The sequence below is a fragment of the Anser brachyrhynchus genome (assembly GCF_964034855.1).
Source record: "Anser brachyrhynchus genome assembly, chromosome: 1".
Classification (NCBI taxonomy): Eukaryota; Metazoa; Chordata; class Aves; order Anseriformes; family Anatidae; genus Anser; species Anser brachyrhynchus.
The window spans coordinates 104,633,924-104,654,794 of NC_137694.1; the positions used below are offsets into that span (position 1 = coordinate 104,633,924).

At 41.4% G+C, this 20,871-nt stretch overlaps 1 protein-coding gene and 1 long non-coding RNA gene across 10 annotated transcripts in view; one reads left to right on the top strand and one right to left on the bottom strand.

The window, feature by feature from the left end:
* Positions 1-1,466: 1,466 nt before the first annotated feature.
* On the top strand, positions 1,467-6,267 carry LOC308188492. The gene is made up of 2 exons (XR_013945530.1): positions 1,467-1,523; positions 2,844-6,267. It is a non-coding gene; the product is annotated as an uncharacterized lncRNA (long non-coding RNA).
* Positions 5,494-20,871, bottom strand: part of TULP3 (TUB like protein 3) — a gene marked incomplete at its 5' end in the record, with an annotated part of 36,100 nt that continues 20,722 nt past the window's right edge. For 7 of the 9 annotated variants that reach the window (XM_080577289.1, XM_080577283.1, XM_080577291.1 and 4 more), the window contains 9 exons: positions 5,494-7,406; positions 7,899-8,070; positions 10,226-10,324; positions 12,800-12,914; positions 13,337-13,449; positions 13,929-14,126; positions 15,563-15,732; positions 17,454-17,630; positions 20,409-20,571. In XM_080577289.1, coding sequence (XP_080433415.1) covers positions 7,273-7,406; positions 7,899-8,070; positions 10,226-10,324; positions 12,800-12,914; positions 13,337-13,449; positions 13,929-14,126; positions 15,563-15,732; positions 17,454-17,630; positions 20,409-20,571 — 1,341 coding nt within the window. In that variant the 3' untranslated portion in view covers positions 5,494-7,272. The remainder of the gene's footprint in view (positions 7,407-7,898; positions 8,071-10,225; positions 10,325-12,799; positions 12,915-13,336; positions 13,450-13,928; positions 14,127-15,562; positions 15,733-17,453; positions 17,631-20,408; positions 20,572-20,871) is intronic. The other 2 variants (XM_080577285.1, XM_080577286.1) reach the window with 2 other exon arrangements.

Sequence of the window (20,871 nt, forward strand, 5' to 3'; positions counted from 1 at the left end):
GCGGCCGAGGGAGGGGACTCCCGTCTAACGTAGAGGCTGGAGCAGGGCTAGAGAGGGGGCTGGCCGGGGGGGGGGGGGAAGGAGAGGAAGGCGAGAGAAAGGCCGAGGCGGAGTTGGGAACAAAACACAGCAGGGATCGGCGGTCTCTGGCTCCGGGCCGTGCGTGCCCGGGGAGGAGGGAACGCGGGGCAATGGCCGGAAGAAAAGACCTGCGGGGGCGGGGGCGGGCTGCCCCCTGAACAGAGGAGCGGAGGAAGGAAACTCCAGGCGGCCGCCAGGGAAAAGCGGAGGCGGGGGGAGGCGGAGGGCCGGCCGCCAGCAATCAGTGCGGCTGCGAGGGCGGGCTGGGAACTTGTAGACGCCGTCCGGGACGGGACGGGCTCGTCCCCTGGAAGCAGCCAGCCTCATCCCCGGGACCGCAGCCGCTTGCCCGGCGCCTTCGCAGCGCCGGGGGTGCGGAGCCCCGAGGAGCGGCCGCCCGCCCGCCGTGCCCCGTGGCCCCCGTCGGAGCCGCCCTGCAGCGCCGCAGCCCGGGGGAGAGGCGCTGGTCCCGCGGCCAGCCCCTCGCAGCCAGGCGTGACCCGCAGGAAACGCCGCTTCGGAGCCCCTCGGGGACGTGGCTTCCACCCCGCGTAGCTGAGCCGCTGCAGAACGAGCCGGCCCCAGCACCGCAGGAGTGCTTACAGCAGTTTGACTGTCCAGAGAGCATCCCAGAAAGGAAATTACTCGCTTAACAGCAATGGGACGTCCTCTGCAGCTTTTTCTCTGTCGCTCTCGCAGGTAGTTGACTTTAAAATGGCTTCCATTTTTCTGTGGGGCTCTATGCATCCCTTTTCTGCCTTCCCTTCACAGCCCTCCCTCATTTGCAAAGCACGCTCCATGACCCATCACTACACGGACAACACACTGTGGCCCCACGCATGCCCTGGCACAGCCACCAAAGTAGGCAGTCCCATCTTGGTACCAGGCCTTTATTTGCTTACACCTGCCAGACTTGCCTTGGGGCAGGTCAGTTTGAACCATGCCCTTTGGCTGGTCTGGTTCACTACCTAGCTGCTCTTTTCCTATCCATTCAATCAGCTTCAGCTACCCTTCCTTCCCTGTAACACATCTATTTCTGAACTCCCAGCCTTCTGAACTTCTTGCTGGCCTGCTGTGCTCACAGCAATCTAGAAGGCGGCCACCGAGCTATTTTGCTGAATGCCTGTTTTACCATGCATCTCCATGCTTTGCTGACGCTGCCTGGCTCTTCCTCATAGCAACAAGTAACAGTACATCTTCACCATTAAGTCCTAAGGGTCCTTTGGGGTCTTTTATTATGTTTCTTTCTTGGTGGTCTCTTCTGATCAATGATCAGTCTCCCACTGTGTTCCTGTCCCACGGTGGTCCTGTTTGATTTCCATTTCCCTTCTTTCTCCTTTCCTGTTGTTACATTTGGAAATCGACCACCATTAACACCCGAGAAAGCAGGACCATGGTCAAAAACATGCCAAGCGAATTCAACTATTTCTGTTTGGAGCACTGTAAGCATGAGAACACTTCTTTTTTTTTTTGCCTGTGTACCTTTTTTTCTTTGCTTGTGTACCTTTATCCCCCTTTTAGTTCTAATTACTTGAACAAAATATTTATTCTACTATTTATTTCATTTAAATGAAAATTATTTATCTGCACAAAAATCTCCCCAGCTTTAAAATCTGTTTTGTATATCATGAGACCCAGAGAAAACTTCATCTTTAGGCTATTGCGCTAAAATGCAGAGTATCATATTAATCAGCATTGCCCCACTCTTTCCTGATAATGTCCCTGCTTGTCTGCCTCTGTTATCTCTTGTCCTAAACCTATTCAGAAAATTTTGAGTGAGAATTCAGCATTTTGTGCCACATAGCACAAGGGGTCCAGGCCAAAGAAATACCAGGCAAGTAACAATAATGACTTGAAAAAGAAGCAAATTGATATAAGCCTATTGCATTGTTTTAAGTGTGTACAAACTGCAGTTTAACCACTGCAGAAAAAGTAGCAAAAATCATCTCTTTTCAAAGGTATACATATACTAGAAAATTTGACCTGCACTAGAAAATGATGATACAAAGAGACTGTTTGCTGTACTTGGGTTGGAAAGCCACATTTCCAAAACAAGCAGATCATCCTGGTAAAACAGCAAGCTTAGTATATGTAACTACATCCTATTAGGGGCTCTGGGCAGTGCAGTTACATCAGCAAAATAATCAAACATTTTCATGTCTTCAGCAAGTGACTTTGTCACAGATGCCTCATGTATACATAGCTACCTGTGGCAGAATTATGATAAAGTTGGCTTTGTTTAAAACTTCAATATATTGAAGAAATGCAAAAAGAAATACGTTAAGCTTTTGGAAGAACAGAAAGAAGTTCATAACTCTCTGTTGCAGACAGAAGACTGTAAACAGGACCTAAACACATCTTAGAGCATCAGAAACCAGGTGGCAAAAAAAACACCTTCAAAAATGTACTCTTGTGATTTGGAAGGCCAGCTCCACTTTATTTTAATTGTTTTTTTGTTTTAAGTTTAGCAGTGATGAAGATAACTGATATCAGAAATGTTTTTTAGTACTCTTGTAATTACTTTTCTTCGTAGCAAAATGCAATAAGCGTTTTATTTTATGAATACATAAGGAAAATGTTTTCTGGCAAAACTGTAGGAATCAAAAGTATATACAGTATAAGACAAAAATATAACATTTAATGAAATTATTATTTTGTTGTTGTTATATAAAGCCCTGTAATTATCACATTTAGCCACTGTTTCTATTAAACCGTATTTTAAAACACGTAATTTTATGAAAACCTTTCTTTTTATATTAAAGGTAGCTCATTTCTCATAACATCTGACTATGATTTCTAGGCCCGGTCTCACAATTATGTGACCAGCACACAGTTTTGCTCACATTTCCCTGCCGAATCAACACAGCTCAAAGAGAAAGAATTGAAGCCTATTCCTTCCTGTGAATCATCACACAAATTGTTTGCAGGACTCCAGTCAATCACATATGGAAACTCACTCAGGAAAAGAGAGTATTTTTTGTTTTGTTATATTACTGATGGTAATGTGGAAGCAAACTATTCTGCCTAGAACACAAAGCAGAGGGAGCTGGACAACTTGATCAGACCTAATTCCCCAACCCTTCACTCTGTCTTAATGATTTTGATATCCAGCTTTTAAAATAGTCACTTTTCACAATAAAATAGTATTACTTTAATAATGGGCTCGATTCAATTAAGCAAGACTGTACAGTTCAAAAGATACAAGAGGTAACAGTGAGTAGAGGGATCTTTCATGGCAGGGTTTTTGATTCTTACCACTTCATAGTTGTAGCAAGCCCTTTTTCCTGTTAGTAAGGAAGCCCTCACACCACAGTTGCTCTTCTACTGATCTTCATAATTATACAGTGGGCCAATCGCTTGGCCCTAGAATACTTTAGTTTCTTTCTTAGTTCTGAATTTCAGCTGTAATAGTGCAGCACTGCAGTTACTTACAACAGTTTGACATTACAGCAGAGGAGATTCTTGTCTCTGTCAGAGAAGGAGTCTGTCCGTAGTTGAGTTTCACAAGACTTTGCACAAACTCCCAGCTCCTGACCTGTAAACCATGGGGAAGACGTTGCTTGTCTTCTGTAACAGGGACAGGAAAACCTAATTCAATCACTGGGCCCTGCACTTGGGTCACAACCCCATGCAATGCTACAGGATTTGGGGAAGAGTGTCTGGAAAGCTGCCTGGCAGAAAAGGACCTGAGGGTTTTGGTTGACAGCTGGCTGAATATGAGCCAGCCCAGGCAGCTAAGAAAAACAGCATCCTGGCTTGTATAACAGTCTAGCCAGCAGGACCAGGAAAGTGATTGTCCCTCTGTACTCAAGTCTGGTGAGGCCACACCTCGAGTACCGTGTTCAGCTTTGGGCCCCTCACTAGAAGAAAGACATCCAGGTGCTTGAGCGTGTCCAAAGAAGGGCAACGAAGCTGGTGAGGGGTCTGGAGAACAAGTCGTATGAGGAGCGGCTGATGTAAAATAGGGTTGTTTAGCCTAGAGAAAAGGAGGCTCAGGGGAGAGACTATTGCTCACATCTACCTTAAAGGAAGTTGTACTGAGGTGGGGGTCAGCCTCTTCTCACAAGCAACAGAAATAACCTCAAGTTGTGCAAGGGAGGTTTAGGTTGGTTACTAGGGGAAAAAAAAAAAAAAAAAAGTCTTCACTCAAAGGATTGTGAAGCATTGGAACAGGCCATTCGGGGAAGTACTTGAGTCACCATCCCTGGAGGTATTTAAAAGATGTATAGTGGTGTTTAGTGACATTGTTTAGCGGAAGACTTGGCAAAGGTAGGTTAATGGCTGGACTTGATCTTTAGAGGTCTTTTCCAACCCAAATGATTCTACGATTCTTTTCTACAGATTCTATGACAACTGAGAGATTTAGAGCTGTTAATACCAGAAAGTAGTGTGTGACACTATACTAAGTACAATCTAATGCAATTATTATGCTGATACTAACAAAAAACAAAACAAACAAAGATCCTCTGCATCTGCTGCTACCAAATTCAGCAGCAAAGCTTCAATGAAAGTAGGACTGAGCCATAAGAGGGCAAGACATTATTCACTCTTTGACGTCTGTGAGCCAAGGAGCTGTTAGTCTACTAGGCCTGCCTTTAGGATTCATATTTAACAATATAACATGCTTCCATCCTTGTTTAAGATCTTGGGATTTCATGAACATTACATTTACATGCAAAGGTAAGTGAGCGACAACTAATTGTGTACAAGAGCGACTGCTTAGTAGAACTTCTTGCTCAGTTTTATCTCTCAACTAGATCTAATTTCACTCAGAAGGAAATAGTGGAAAAAAAAAAAAGGTGGTATGCAGCCAGCATGAAGAATACGCCCTACACGTTGAGAGCTGTGTCAGCTTTTTGCTTACCAGATCCATTGTATCTCCCCTTACTGAGGTTCATACATCTGCCAGTGGAAATAAAAATAACCACTTCAACTTGATTTTCCCTTGAGCCCTGTATTATTTCAGCTGTTGATTCACAAGTACACTATATTGTACTTCAACAGTAGAAAAGGTTCTGATGGAAGGTAGGAAAATGCCTAAGGAACCATCTCAAAAGCCGTAACTTGAGGCTGGGATAATAATTAAAAACATGGGGCAGAGAAGTGCAAGCAGCTTGAAAAGAGAACCAAACAGGAACCATGAACTATACCGGAAGTCTTACTGGAAGTTCCTGATGGAAAAAAAAGGCATTAGAGAGACTAAGCTTACATTCACTCCCAGCCTTCTTAGTGTATAAAGAAAACCAACGCAAAGGAATAGAATTGAGAATTACAAAGGAAAAGTGGACAGAGAGAAGAGAGATGAGATATGAAGACAGGAAGAAATTGAGGTAGCATCTAGTACAGGAGGAACAAAGAACACCCATAAGTGACAATAAAATCCTAGAAAAAATTTCATTTAGAATTAAGGAGTTTTTCAATATATAAATTAGTTTATTTTCATTTAGATATAAAAGTTATAAATACAATTGATGTAAAACAGTATCTGATAAAAGAGCTCTGAAGCGGTTCATATATCTGCGTAAATTTGACCAAGACATGGAGGCTCTGACCCCGTGAAGATGATTTGACATCAACAGATAGCTTGAAGAGCCACTGCTGTCCAGCTTAGCTCAAAGGGTGAGTAAAGCAATGCTACTGTAGCCTTCCGAGAACAGAGAAAAATTAACTTAAATTAGAAATTATCATCGTAGCTTCAGGACACCCCAAGCTAACATAGGGCAGTTTCTTTCACACAGTCCTAGACAGAAAAATAATAATAATCAGATTATGAACTGACTTTTTTTTTTTTAGTATTTCTGGATGGGTGTGGGGAACACGGAGCCATCAGCCAAGAACTCAGTGGAGAACTGGAAAACTCTGTCAGGTCTTAACCCCAGCGTGATGAGCAGGAAGTACATAAAGGCACAAAAGAGATCCATGATTCAAGTTCTCTTCACTGACTGCTGTGCTGATGAGATCACTCTCAAGACAACGGCTCTCTAGCTAATACAGAATGGGCATCTGAGACTTGGCTTCCAGCATTTTCTAGAGCTGGTGCCCTCAGCAACAGTTCATAATTTACAATTAAAACAAAATTTACGCATGATTACCATCATTTTTTTTTCCTGGCAATGAAACTCTGTGAAGATATTTTCTGATATTATTTTGAAAGAGCAAGTGATATCTACCACTGCAAAGACTCTGGAGTACAAAAGCAGTAAGTCTGTTTTTCAGGAGCGTGAAACAGAACTTGTCTGCTGACAATATGCGAAACTGGTAAACGCTGATTCTTGTCTTATTGGAAGGATACAGTTTTCCAATTTCATCATGGATATGCACAATGGCCATGAAACTGGCAAGATAGTAGCTGTTCTCTACTTTAGCACACACCAGATGTGTGCACTACAAGGCTTACGTGTCAGTGTGCAGCAATTCGCTCTGACGAATCAAGGCCATATGAATCAAGGAGTGTCCCATGCTGTGACCTACTGTCTCCATATTGTAGAACCCAGCATTGAAAATCAGAATAATGAAAAGGAACTGGACTATCAGACTTAGCAGAGAATCATTCCACAGAGAAGGAGGTAAGTGTTTTTACTACAGCCAATATCTCATTCCAGTTTGTACTTGTTGAACACTACCTACGGTTGCACAGAGGCTTAACCTCAACCCTTCTCTCTCTCTGTTTTTACAGACAGCAAAATGCTACACAGGGCAAGAGAGAACACATGCCATAACCATCCTTCTATTTTTTCTGAATTAGTCTGATCAGGAACTCAAAGGAATATTGGCAGCATCATCTTCAGGGGCACTGCTGAAGATCCAAGGTATATGGACACTAAACCACTATTTTTCTAGTCCAAGCTGCAATGTGTTTCAATTAGTGGGTTAACTTCCTTAGCCTGTTCAGGCAGCAGCATGTGTTACAAGGATTCTGAAAGCAGAATCAATTCTGACAACAAAAACATCACCAATATTCCTTGTTCTTCAACAATGAGTACAGAGACTGCTCAGTCTTGGGACAGACTCCTAAGATCTACTGTAAACCACCATAATGCTCTCCGGCCTGCTATTTGCTTTCAAATAAGCCTGCAGAAGTTTGTCCTCCAGTTCCCTTCCATCCCTGATGTGCTTTTCATTACTCCACCTAAACTCTTATAACAAGATGCAGGGATGGGAGTCAGTTCCATGTCTCGAGTCTGTTGTCTCTCATTCACAGGCCAATTTGCTATCAAAGCTGGAGAGTCCAATAGCAAAGGCCTGAAGAGCACAGAGAGGATAATTATAGTCCAGAGTGAACACATCTTCTGCTACACGACCGAACTGCATCACAATGTAGTCAGCTGGGGAGAAAAGAAAGATTCAGAGACCAGCAATTTCACAGGGAAGCAAAGAAAACAAACAAATGAACAAAAGTTCAGAAGTATCTGGCAGTCCCAAATATATGTGGTCATTGTATCCATCCTTTGTCACCAATTTGGACTTAAAATCTTTTCTCTGGGGTGACTGTGGTATTCTAGAGATTACCAAAAACCAAGGCCCACACCACTCTTTTGCTGGGTTGAAGGTGTCACATTAACTTTTCTTCCCCTGCAGGAGGCTTGCATTTGTTCCCTCTTTTCCTGGACAACAGCCTCTGCACCCATCCCAGAAAAAGTTAGGCCTTTTATAATTTTCTTGACAGCTGAGAAGTCCTCAGTCATCTTGAGCTGTCTTCTTTCATCCAGTTTCCCTTCTCCAGGAAGAGTGTCCTACTCCTCCAAAACCTCTTGAAATATATTGTGCTTTCCCTGTTTGAATGACACCCCACCCCCAATTCTCTACCAGACTCTTACGGTCATTGTCATGGACAATCTGGAAGTTCTTCACTGAAGCCTGAGTGACTCTCCCATGGAAGTTCAAAACGTAGGACTGAGTATCATCATTCCAGACTGGAGCCTTGTTGTGCAGCTCAATGAGGTTCTCTAAATTTTTGTTTTGCCATTTTGACAGAAGACTCTCATGTTCCTGTTTAGAAGAAAGAAATATATTTATCAGATTCAGAATGGCTCTATTTCTGAGTACTGCCTCTCTCCCGTATGCACACTGTGAGTTCAGTGTCATTCCCTGTTAAATGAAACACAATGACAGCACTTAAACTCTGTCCTACTGAAAGTATCCTGCAGGTACCAGGAAAATACTCTAATGGTTTCCTAGTCCAACCATTCCTTTCCACTCAAGGAGCTATTGCCATATCTCCACCCCAAAAAAAAAAAGAGTGAGAGAAAAAGTGTGTGCATGCACAGGAAAGACTGCAATTCACAGGTCACAGATGACCATCATAGTGCTGGTAGAAATCTCCTTTACGAGGCTCATAAGCTTTCTCTGATCTTGCTGGATCCATTTCCAAAATTCTAAACTTTGAAACAAACAAAGAACATCTACAATTAACTACATAGTGTAAACTGCATAGGCCCTGGGGTGTTTCAGTATAAAGTCAAAAGGCTGCAGCAGGTGGTAAGCACACCGTAAGTAGATTAAATGTCATCCTAACGGATCTAATAAGAGGTGTACAATATGAAAAATATACAGACAAATAAAAGAAATATACAAAAAGGAGAGGCAAAACAGCACATTAAATTTCAGAAATAATTAATTACAAGGAACTGGAAATAGTGCATGAAACACATGGCATACAATTTAATTTTAAAAGTTATGCAATAAATAAAACCCCAGATTATACATTATATAAGCTAAAGCTCACAAGAAAAAGAATCCCATTAAATAAGTTCAGTTTGAATGGAAGTGAACAGAAAACTACATTTTGTGGAGGTGTGGCTAATATGACTAAGTGTTTTAGTATTGTATATGGATAGAAAAATAGGTTATTCTCAAAAATTCATTGTTTTCCTTACACTAAAATTTGTTGTTCGGTTTAAGTTGTATCTTTATTTATTTTCATAAAGGTACACATCAACTTTAAAAATTGGCACTAACAAGCTGCATTTTGATGCAATTTTTCTTCCTGTAAAGTGGGGGCAGTATTGCCTAATCAGAGGCATCACACTACAGAGAATGAAGATAAAAACAGAGTCAACACCCCAAAGGATTTGACAACTTTTTTGAATTGCTTTGTCTTTCAGACTTGGCTACTGTCATTATGCTTGCCTGCTAGCAAAGGGGTATGAAAAATGTTAGAAAAATGCAAGAAGAACCGTTAAACTGTTACTGAAGAATATGAGAACACTGAAACATGAAGAATCAATGACCACCTCTAGATATAATTTTCCTGCCCACAGAATTAAATATGTTTTTCAGGTTCTCATGAGTCTAAATTTCCACTCTTGAAGGCCACTCTTCTGTGACATCAAAAATACTCTCTTGTTCTACTTATATCCACTCACAACATAGCTGCAGATGCCATTTTCTAGCTTATAACACTGATCGGGTGAATCAGTTGGCATCTGTCCTTTCTGCCACAGGTCTCCTATCACACCAAACATAATACCCACATTTAGGGATGCCAGAAGGCATCTTCATCATACTCCTTACTGTATCTTCAGATACACATCTGTAAGCTGCTTGCCAGGAACAAATGCATCTGAGAAATCCTCATATGAGAAATCCTCATTAAATAGCCACAACTCCGTCCTTCTCATCCCACTTTCTCCCTAAAGAATCCTCACTTTCCTGGGATTCTTACAAAGATGCTGACACCATTCTGATAAAAATGTACTTACTCTCTTGTTACTACACCAAAATACTGCCCCATCCATTTATTATCCATCTGTTGTAATTCCCATACTGGCTTAAAATGAAAGCTTTTGGGAGATGAGAGTTTGTTCTGTGTTCATGTAACCCCCAGTGTAACAGTGTCCTTTCAATGAGGAGTTGTAGGTGCAACAGCAACAAGATACAGTAGCCACTGCAACAGTATATGGCATTTAGGCTAACTACATGACAAGTAAGAATACAAACAGTATTCAGAAGGCTACAAATGAGGTAAAAGTCAAGAATAAATTAATTAACACCTTTAGGCTCCACTGTTACTGTCTATGAGACTCATTAACAGCCATGGACAACCCTGCTGTAACGACCACTATTGTCACCAACACCCGCACCTCTAGGAGAAAGTTTTAACCTCTTCCTCCAATCTGAACCATGACCAAACTTCGTAACTCACATTTTGTGGCTGGATCGGAATTCGCTTATGGTTCATGTTCATTCCTGGAATGATCACAGACATTTTTCTGGGACCCTTGAATCCTAATACATTGGTTTCCTGAAATACAAGTAAAAGACATTATTTTCAGGAATGGAGATACTCTGTCTCACAGAAAGACGGATAGAAAAGCTGAACTTGAATCCACATTTGTGGTGGTTTTTGGAGATTTGCTAGCTGTAACTGTGCTAGCAGTCATCTAACTCCAAATGTGTTTAATCACTGAAATAGCTCTCTTCTTCCATTTAGAAAAAACTGTCTCAAAAGACATACAGACCACTACCTAATTTGTAGTACATTTTCATTGTCTTAATGAAACATCAACAGTGAAATTAGACAAGTGCAATTTCCAGGCATAAATTTCTACATCCAAGGCAAAAAGCATGTTAAAATCTTGCTAGTGAGCAAGAGTTAAATATAATAAAGTATACAGATCTTTGATCTGAGACAATGATATATAGACATCACCATTTAGGCTAGAATGTTCCTGAAGAATGAATGGCATTTTTCTTGTGTTTAAGAGCATACCTACTATTTGCTGTCAAATTGTACTCTTTTATAAATGATTAAGAACAGACCCAGAAGGCAAAGTAGTCAGCATCACAGAATATTAGGGATAGGAAGGGACCTTGAAGGATCATCTAGTCCAATCCCCCTGCCGGAGCAGGAACACCTAAATCATGTCACACAGGAATGTGTCCAGTCGGGTTTTGAAAGTCTCCAGAGAAGGAGACTCCACAACCCCCCTGGGCAGCCTGTTCCAGTGCTCTGTCACCCTCACCATAAAAAAGTTTTGTCTCATATTTAAGCAGAACCTCCCATGTTCCAGCTTGCACCCATTGCCCCTTGTCCTAAAGGGGCAATCCATCCAAGCTTCAATCTTAAGACAAGCAGACTTTTACAGAGTACTGCAAAAGACTGCTCCAAGTAGATTGAGTATAAAAAGCAAAGGAAAAAGGTCTTTCTTGGTATTCTCAAACCATTCATTTAATAATGTCAACCAAAATCCAATGTTCCATTTAAAGTGTTTTATTTAAAGTGTTTTGTAACAATGCCAATGATACCTTTAAAGCTTCTAAATACCAATTAAAAAGCCAGAATCTTTTAGAATCACTGAGCTAATAGAAGTGATACAACTTCTAATGTCCTACAGCATTTTCACAGACACAGAATAAAGGTCTTCAGAGCTGCAATCTTTATTATTTCATTTCAGAAAACCAATAAGCACATATGAGAACAAGAGTACTGATTTTATTCATGTATAAATTTCACTAACTTCACATATATGAAACAGTTTAAAATCCGAGAAATTGACTTTATATTTCCTGCTGTACTCATTTTAACACCTTGCTCTGTTCATTTAGGTAGGGAAACAGTTTGGAGAGAGACATTTTACAAGGGCAGGTGACAATAACAAAAGGGAACAGTTTTAAAGTAGAAGAGGAGAGATCTAGATTAGATGTTAGAAGGAAATTCTTTACTCAGAAGCTGGTAAGGCACTGGAACATGCTATCCAGAGAAGGTGTTTGCCCCATCTCTGGAGGTGTTCAAGGTCAGGTTGGATGGGACCCTGGGCAACCTAATCTAGTGGGTGCCATCCCTGCCTATGCTCCCTTTAAGATCCCTTCCAACCCAAGACATTCTATGAAATTAATAATACTCTATACAAAGATCCAGTGATGTTTCTGTAAACAGGCTAGCACTGGAATTATCAAGTCAATTCTTTTCCCCTACGTGGCATTAAGATTAATAGGAAAAATAAAAATAAAAAAAAAAACAAGGTCCAATAGGCTAATGCACCATTAAATTTCTACTACTCTACCTGTGATAAAAGAAAAATTTCTCCACTTGACTGGCTTTTATTTTGTAAAGTATCTTAAATTTTCCTCAAACCTCAGGACTGGAATAGGAATCAACGTGTTTTGAAAAACTTCACAGAATTCTACAGTGATGTACCTACAAGTACATTGTCTCTATGCCTTAGACTGAGATGACCCACAAGACCAAAATCCTGTCTCTAGGACAAGAGACAGTGATAGTGAATAGCTTCCCCTGGAAATGTGCCCTTACTAACAACATGCTACTACTGAAATAATACCAGCTCACTTCTATTTACCAAAATGCCTTTAGTTCTGCTAAAAATAGCCCTACTTCATGAGACATTTCCACTTATTTTGTAGTGTCTACCAGCTGGGCAAGAGGCAGTTCATGATGTGGCTAGCTCCGTATCAAGGATATGCTGAGTGGCAACATGCCTAATGTTGGGTCAGGTGACAAGTCCATCAGAACATTAGTTTGGATCTCTCTCTCTCTCCTCTGACAATTTTTTTTCCCATTAAACTTGTAAAAAATTATATTTGAGGCCTCTGCCCTTTATCATATCTGGTCGAAATTGGTTAGTTAGTTCAAAAGTTAAATGAGGGAGGATGCAGGCAGCATGATTTTGTGAGTCCCATTTCCTTAGTAATCAGGCTACAAAAAAGAAGCACATAAAAGGGAAGAGGCACTACTTACATGGGAAGAGGCACTACTTACATAATAGATAGCTGCAAGCTCCTGTCGGGTACGGGCCTTTTCCAATAGGCCTTGTGCCTTGATTGGGCTAATTCCATGGTCATAGACTGTAAATTTAGTTCCCATGAGGTTTGACCTAATGTCAGGTTATGGAAAGACAGAAAAAGAAAGAGGCATCAGTGGATTTTTTTTTAACCATCTGAAGGCATGTGTGCAGCACTGAGAAAATACATGCCTCTGGTCATCGGGTTTGTCCACAGTCAGCTCAGTAAGGAATTTCAGTGAAGTGTCCATTGTAAACCGAACATGTAACCTGTACTAGAAAAAGCCCTGAGCCAGAATTCCTCCAAATTCTAAATTATCATTGTGAATGGTAACTCTAAAGGAGGCTTGCCAAGCCAGGTGAGTACACATGGCATTAAGTAGGAAGAGGTTAATACATTTTCTGAATTGATATCAAATTGCTATTTTTAACTCCAACTATTCTAACATGTAAATTCTACCTTTCCTATTGCAGAAGATGTACATTTGTCCATAGTTTTTTTCTGTGGTTCTCACCTGAGTTTTCCAATGAAACTTTCCCCTTCCCGGGATAAATCAGTTGGGTCAACTGATATGAGGTAATTGGACGTTTTGCTCTTTTTTCGTTTTCTCCCTGCAAGAAGGAATGTCTGGAAATACAAAACTTTGATCAAGACTGGTGTTTTGAAAGAATGCAGAAGAACTGCTATCCAAACTGTTACATCTCCATTTTTTGTTCTACACTGTTATTACTGTCTCCATACTTTTCTGTTCCACAAGTACCCAGCCTGAATTCCTGTTCTTCCAATCAGCTCACTCGACAGCCTGGATATAATGCAACTGCCTTTTCTAGTCTTTCCTCTGTTTCTTCTCAACAGACCAATCTCTTTGCTTTTCTTTATCCCTGACATTTTTATACTTTATTTCATCTTTCATTGTATTATGGCTTCTAAACTTGCCAACATCCTCCTTAGTGCCTTGGCCAAATATAAACTGTCCTCATCTACATGCTGTCTCTCCTCGGTTTCTGGTGTCTTACCAATTTATGCACTGCTCTATGTTACACCAAAAATATTGTGTGGTTGAAGTACAATAGCCAAGCCAAGATACTGTGTGCTGCTTCCAATACCTTTCTGTTGTCATCCCTTTCCAGATGCATGTAATAAGTAGGGAAGAGGCCCCGGTCCATTCCCTTCTTATCTCTAGTGATTCGACATTTGATTGTAATACCACGGGGTGCAGGGCGTAATGCAAAATCCTCCAAGTTCTCTACTTCTCCCAGATGTGCAACTGCCTGAGGGGATGGACTACAGGAAGCACCTGTTTCCTGTGGGAAGAACCATCATATTAGCAAACCAATATCAGATCAGAGGCTCTGGTATTCCCCAGGAAAAGAAAGGCTTATTGAAACAGAAGATCTCATGCCTCAAGAATATATTTGGGAAAGGAAAGTTGAATGAGAAAACAGTTGTGTTTCTCTGAAGAAAGTGGCTGAAGACTTTTTTACTCTGAGTAGTCTAACCCTCCAAGGGGAGGAGAGAAAAAGTAGTCATGAACTAGGGAAAAAGTGAATTACTAGGAACAGGAAAATAGGTTGATACACCATAAATGTTCTAATCAAACAGCCTCTCTACTTTTAGAGCTTCAAACACTCTGTGGGAAATAAGGCAGCATGATGAACTGGACTGATGAATGCTGCAATAAGACAGAATGTGCTTTCTGCAACTGAATTGAGCACTAAGCTTATGTTGGTTCTGAAAAGCAGCAGAAACAGAGCAAGATGACAGTAGAACCTTCACAACTAAATGCTGGAGGAGCCTTGGAGCAATGCATACAGTCAGGATGCAAGTTATGGTCACCAAACGAACTAGAATTCTAGTGGAAATCTGGTATCACATATTAAAGTCATTTTTCTTAGAGGTAGCTGAATCCTGTAGATTGTAGAACCCAGGGTATTCTTTGTCTGACCGGGCCTAGGAGATGAGGTTGATGGTTTACCCCTATTACCAGGTCCAGAGAGTAGAAAGTCTGTATGAGTACACACATACACGCGCACACTTGAAATTTGCTAGTGGTTCTCACCCACCCCTTGTGGCACCCCTACAAGTCATCTCCAGCAATTGTCACCCACACCCCAGTCACCCAAGTTACTAGCGACCAGACCTCTCGTACTCACTGGCAGTGTAGCACATTATACATCCAGTCACCTCACAAGCATACTCACATTGGTCTCTCGAAAAGTAGCACAGACTTAAGTACATCCAGGATTGCTGCAGACTTTTATCCCCTCCCTTTACTTCCGTTTTCCCATGCAAGTTGCTCCTTGATCCACCTTGCTTTTTTCCAGCCCTCTTGTGTCCCTTCCTCTAATCAGCCTATAAATTTTGTATAATCCCATAATTTTTCCTGTTCCATTGCAAAATTCTGCTCACCCTTGCATCCCACGTTAAAATTTATAATCCTTCAAGCAGACTAGTGGATTTTGAGCCAGAGACAATGGTCTAATCTTTCTCCTTTGAGCATCATAGGGGTAGCTGATTCAGTGTGTTCTGTTCTTCACTGATTAGGTTACTTGGGTTGGGTTCCTCCACCCATCATTGTTCCTTTGATCATTACTAGGTCTTTGTGTTTAACTCATGGAGCCTTCTGTTAGATAACCTGACAATCTTGTCCTTCCCCTGCCTGCAGGGATTAATGACGGCTCCAAATACTGTATATTAACCCAGTGCTAAAAGGGTTAGTAAGTCAAAATCAAGCACGTACCCAGTCCTTATCAGAAACTGATTTCAAAACACCTACTGCAAAGGATTTCTCACTGGTTGCAGAACTAGGCCTCTCAGATTCAGGATGTGGTGAATGAGATGCTGGTCTCTTACTAGCTTCTTCCTCTTCTTCTGTGTCCTCCTCATCAAAATTCAAACTGCCTGAAATTCCTGTCAGAACATAGGATCAAGCAAGTAACCTTTGAAAGAAGGTGTCATGAGATCAGGATATCACTAATTCACATAAGACCCTTACATAACTATCCTGTTCTCTCTCTTCAATTAATTTCTGTTTTTCCAACTGCTGATTTTCTTCATGCTATATTGTTTCCTGAGCTTTGAAATTCAAACCAGAGGCGACATTTTACAGCTGACAGCGTGCAGCTGATTAAGCTTTTATTAATGCATATTTTACATGATATAGCACGTTGTTTAGCATATGCTACCATTGAATTAAATTTTGCCTATTTTTATGCAGAAAAGCTCTCCATGCTTTAAGAACAAAAAAGGCAATCCAGCTCAGCAGGGTGAAACGTACCCTGCAGCTTGGACTCTACAGAGTTTACATCCTTTACCATTTCCACTTAGTATTATAGACACTGAAATGAAGTATGATACTTCTTCAATTAGATGCTTTCCTGTTCTTACATCAGTAGCAGTAACTCAGGTTTCTTAAATACTACTAATGATTTGATTTTCAGAATGGAAACAGAACTGTCCCAGTATTTATTTATTTAATCTTAAACCAAGCACAGCTATGTAGGGATGACTGGGTATATAACAAAAATAACTCTGAATAAAGACTACATCTGAACACATCACTATTTGGTGTTTCCTTTTACTTGGTGTTATACCATTTTGTTCTGCAAGTCCGTTCTTTAATTTTGCTGTAGAATGGAAAAGCATATAAAGCACTGTAGAATATGGACAGACTCAGCCTACTAAGCTGAATTTGTTTCTGTGAATCAGTATTACAACGGTGTTCCAATACAGGGGACACTGCTCTAAGTTCTTTGTCTCACATAAAACAGAAAAACATAGTCTTAATACCTTGTCTGTAAACTTCCCAACGTGCATTTGGAAAGAGGAAAGGTGCTGACTAGAGCCAATTTCAAAATTCACTGCTTATATTTTACCTAGACTAAGTTCTCCTGGAGTTTCCGGATATTTTCTCCTGCTTCCTTCCCTAACTCTTGTGTAATGTCATTATCCATAGATAACAGCTGTTTCACGTAACAACAGAATAAAAGTATTCCTATACACGGTAGCGTTCATAAAGTGTACTAGAAACATTCTGGGAGACAGTCTCTGCAAAATGAAACAAGTTGCACAGCACATTAAACAATAGCCATTACTTTGCTTAGACTGTATACAACAAAAAGGCTTCCTGTGGTACTATAACAGCAACTTAAGATGCTTGGCAGGCAGAGATAGATGCTCCCCTGGGAAACTACTCAGTGGGATACGGCCCCTGACACAGGAAGAGTACCTTTGTTGTTAGTGTCCTCAACAGTTAAATTACAGCATTACTGGTTTTAGAAGGTTCTGCCATTGCGAAAATATTCAAGTATTTTGTATATCGTATCCAGATATATCTGGAATAAAAACACCCCGAACTTTAGCAAAATGTGAAGTATAATGTTTTGTCACCAAAAAAATCTTAGCTTTTTTTTTTTAGAAAGGCCAGAAAATTATAAAGCATACTGTCATATTCCACTTAACAACAGAAGGAACTGCAGATCTTCATTTCTACATGCTGTAGAATCCGCTAGCTTTGCTTGTACGAGGAAGATCCTACAGACATTTGTTTCATGATTTCTTAAATGTTACTGAAAAAAAAATTACAAGTAGAAGAGTCCTGAAAAAGACCTCTGCCCATTATCAACTCTTACCTCGTTTCTCTAAGATTTCTTGCAGATCTGGCTTGCCTGATGTTTCTGTTAGAGACTGTCCATCCTTTTCCTCATCTGCATTGTCTTCTGTTATGGAAGATCCAACAGAGAGAGTTTGGACCTTGGTTCCTAAATCTTGCACTTCTGATTTCAGGAAAGCAGCTGGTCCATCAATGCCTTCAGGCCAAAATGAGAGAGAATGCAAAAGTCTCATTTTTACAGGTAAATACATTTCCCAGGATGGTTGGTTTCTCTTTCACCTTCCCTGGCTCAAGCATCCCTTTAAAGTACTGATGTATTCTTGTTTACTTCAACTTCTGTCAGACCTGGGAGGAGCCAGGCCTGACTGTGGTACAGATCTCCTGCCATGCTACACATGTCAGGCATGAGTTTCTCCATTTATAAGTCATTGTATACAGTTTTTTTCAAGGACTCGAGCAATTAAGATGAGCAGTATTTGTCATGCACATTGGTACCTTTCAATTTATTTATGGGTAACTACTCTTTCCAACTCCTTGTTTGGACTCCTTGTTTGTAAGGAGTGGTATTGAGTGAGTGCTCTACAGTGAACATCACAGATAAATCTGATAAAAAGCATCCACAGCTACAAGCTTAACAAACTGAGCCTCCTCTTCTCCAGACTAAACAACCCCAGTTCCCTCGGCCATTCCTCACAGGACTTGTGTTCCAGGCCCTTCACCACCTTCAGAGCCCTTCTCTGGACACAGTCCAGGGCCTCGATGTCCTTCTTGTACTGAGGGGCCCAAAACTGAACACAGCACTCGAGGTGCGGCCTCACCAGAGCTGAGTACAGGGGGACGATCACCTCCCTGGTCCTGCTGGCTACACTGTTCCTGATACAAGCCAAGATGCCATTGGCCTTCTTGGCCACCTGGACACGCTGCCAGCTCATGTTTAGATGAGCATCAACCAATACCCCCAGATCCTTTTCCTCTGCACAGCTTTCCAGCCACTCTGCCCCAAGCCTGTAGCATTGCATAGGGTTGTTGTGATCAAAGTGCAGGACCTGGCACTTAGCCATGCTGAATTTCATCCTGTTGGCCTATGGCCATCTATCCAACTTGTCCAGGTCCCTCTGCAGGGCCTTCCTACCCTCTGGCAGATCGACACTTCCCCCCAGCTTGGTGTCGTCTGCAAACTCACTGAGGGTGCACTCAATTCCCTTGTCCAAATAATCAATAAAGATATTAAAGAGGATGTGCCCCAACACCGACCCCTGAGGAACACCACTGGTGACCGGTTGCCATCTGGATTTCATTCCATTCACCACCACTCTGGGCCCAGCCATCCAGCCAGTCTTTAACCAAGCAGAGTGTACCTGTCCAAGCCCCCAACTTAATGTCCACATTACCAAGTCTCCAGTCATCTGGGACCTCTCTGCTGATAGACTGCTGATAGATGATGGAAAGCTGCTTGGCAATCCCATCTGGCCCCATGGACTTGAGACAGTCCAGGTGGAGCAGCAGGTCTCTAACTGTTTCCACCTGAACTGTGGGGGGTTTATTCTGCTTCCCATCCCAGACTTCCAGGTTGGGAGGCTGAGGAACCCAAGGATAACTGGTCTGACTATTAAAAAACAGACGTAAAGAAAGCATTGAGAATCTAAGCCTTTTCCTTATCCTCAGTAGTCCTGTTCCCCACCATGCCCAGTAAAAGATGGAGATTCTCCTTTGCCCTCCTCTTACTGTTAATATATTTGTAAAAACATTTTTTGTTATCTTACCATAGTGGCCAGGTTGAGCTCATGTTTGCCTTTCTGATTTTTTCCCTGCATGTGCTGACAACTTCCTTGTACTCTCCCTGAGTTGCCTGTCCCTTCTTCCACTGGACATAAACTCTCTTTTTCTCCTGGAGACTCAACAAATGTTCCCTTTTCAGCCATGCCAGTCTTCTCCCCCACCAGCTCATCTTATGGCACACAGGGACAGCCTGTCTCCTGTGCCTTTAAGACTTCCTTTTTGAGGAGTATCCAGCCTTCCTGGACCCCTCTCCCCTTTTGGTCTGACTCCCAAGAGTCATTTGTTTGCACTGAAGAAACTTCAGAACTATGCATGCTAGTGAGGGAGTAGTAAATTTCATTTTTTCCTTGTAGTTTCAGTACTACTGAAGTTTCCTAACTTCGAATGTCTATGAATCTTTTCCCTTCCTCTCTTCCTCTTTCCTCATTTAAAGCTGTCCTTCAGATTTCCCCAACCTGATTTTAAACATGTAAATGCTACATCACCACTCTCCTCCTCATCCCATGATTGTGAAAGAGATCTTGAGACCAAGAAAAACATTTAAAAGACAGGATCTCAGGGGATATCGTATGTGATCTTTTCAAACTAGGAAACATTGGTTTAAATTCTACTCTGCAAATTAATTCCCTATTAATCTAACAGCGGTATTATAACATCCTGCATTAGTATGCATCTCAAAACCTATTTGCTGTTACTTTCTTGATAGCCTGACAGGATCTTGGCTCTCATAAACTACTTCCTGACATTTCTACTGCAATGTAGGGCTTCCACATCCAGTCATATCCAATCTTGAGATGGAGCATACATTGATTCTATGAAGGACAGTAAAGGCAGCCACCACTGGACTATTCTTTATCCTACTGCTTCAGAAAACTCTCTTACTCTGTATTTGTAGCTCCCTGCCAATATAGAAGTTCCTAGCCCATTTCTACACCTCTTTTTAGCTAAACACAAGTAAGAGTGTACAGAAAGTCAGCTGTCACAAAATTCAAGATAATTTTTTTTACTTGTTTATACAGTTCAGTATTTCTCCACTACACTAATAATACAATTGTACTTGTGTACATAAAAAAAGGTGTGATCAATCTTATTTATTGCTTGACCACTGTCACACCAATGTAGGTCACCACATGTGACATAAAATGTATGCGCTGGCATTTTGAGGAACATCATTGCAATTGGGTTGACTACTTACCATGTAACATAACATCACTGTGGAACGGGGTAGGAGTTTCTACTAAAGGAGTCTGCTCCTCGCATCCTTTGGGCTTTGGCCTGCGCAGCTTTGCCTCAGGATTTGGCTGTACCATCAAGGGATCAAGACGTTTTTTCCTCTGCTTCTTCTCTAGAAGAGCTCTCTGAAATAGAGAAAAACATGAAATAGGAATGAGTAACCACATCCAGAGAGGCAGTGCCTCAGCCACTGGTAATGACATGCTAGTGGATCTCCAATCAACCTGAAATGCACTTGCGAACTTTTACAAAAATCCTAGATACACACACCACAGTGTCTTTGGAGTGAGATACTCCAAAGCCTTTGGTTCTCCATCAGTGATTGATGGGTGATGAGGACACCTGCTTATTTTCTGATCTATCCTGAGACCATCAATAGATAATTATAATTCCTTTTAACAGATAATTTTAACTCCTTTAACTCC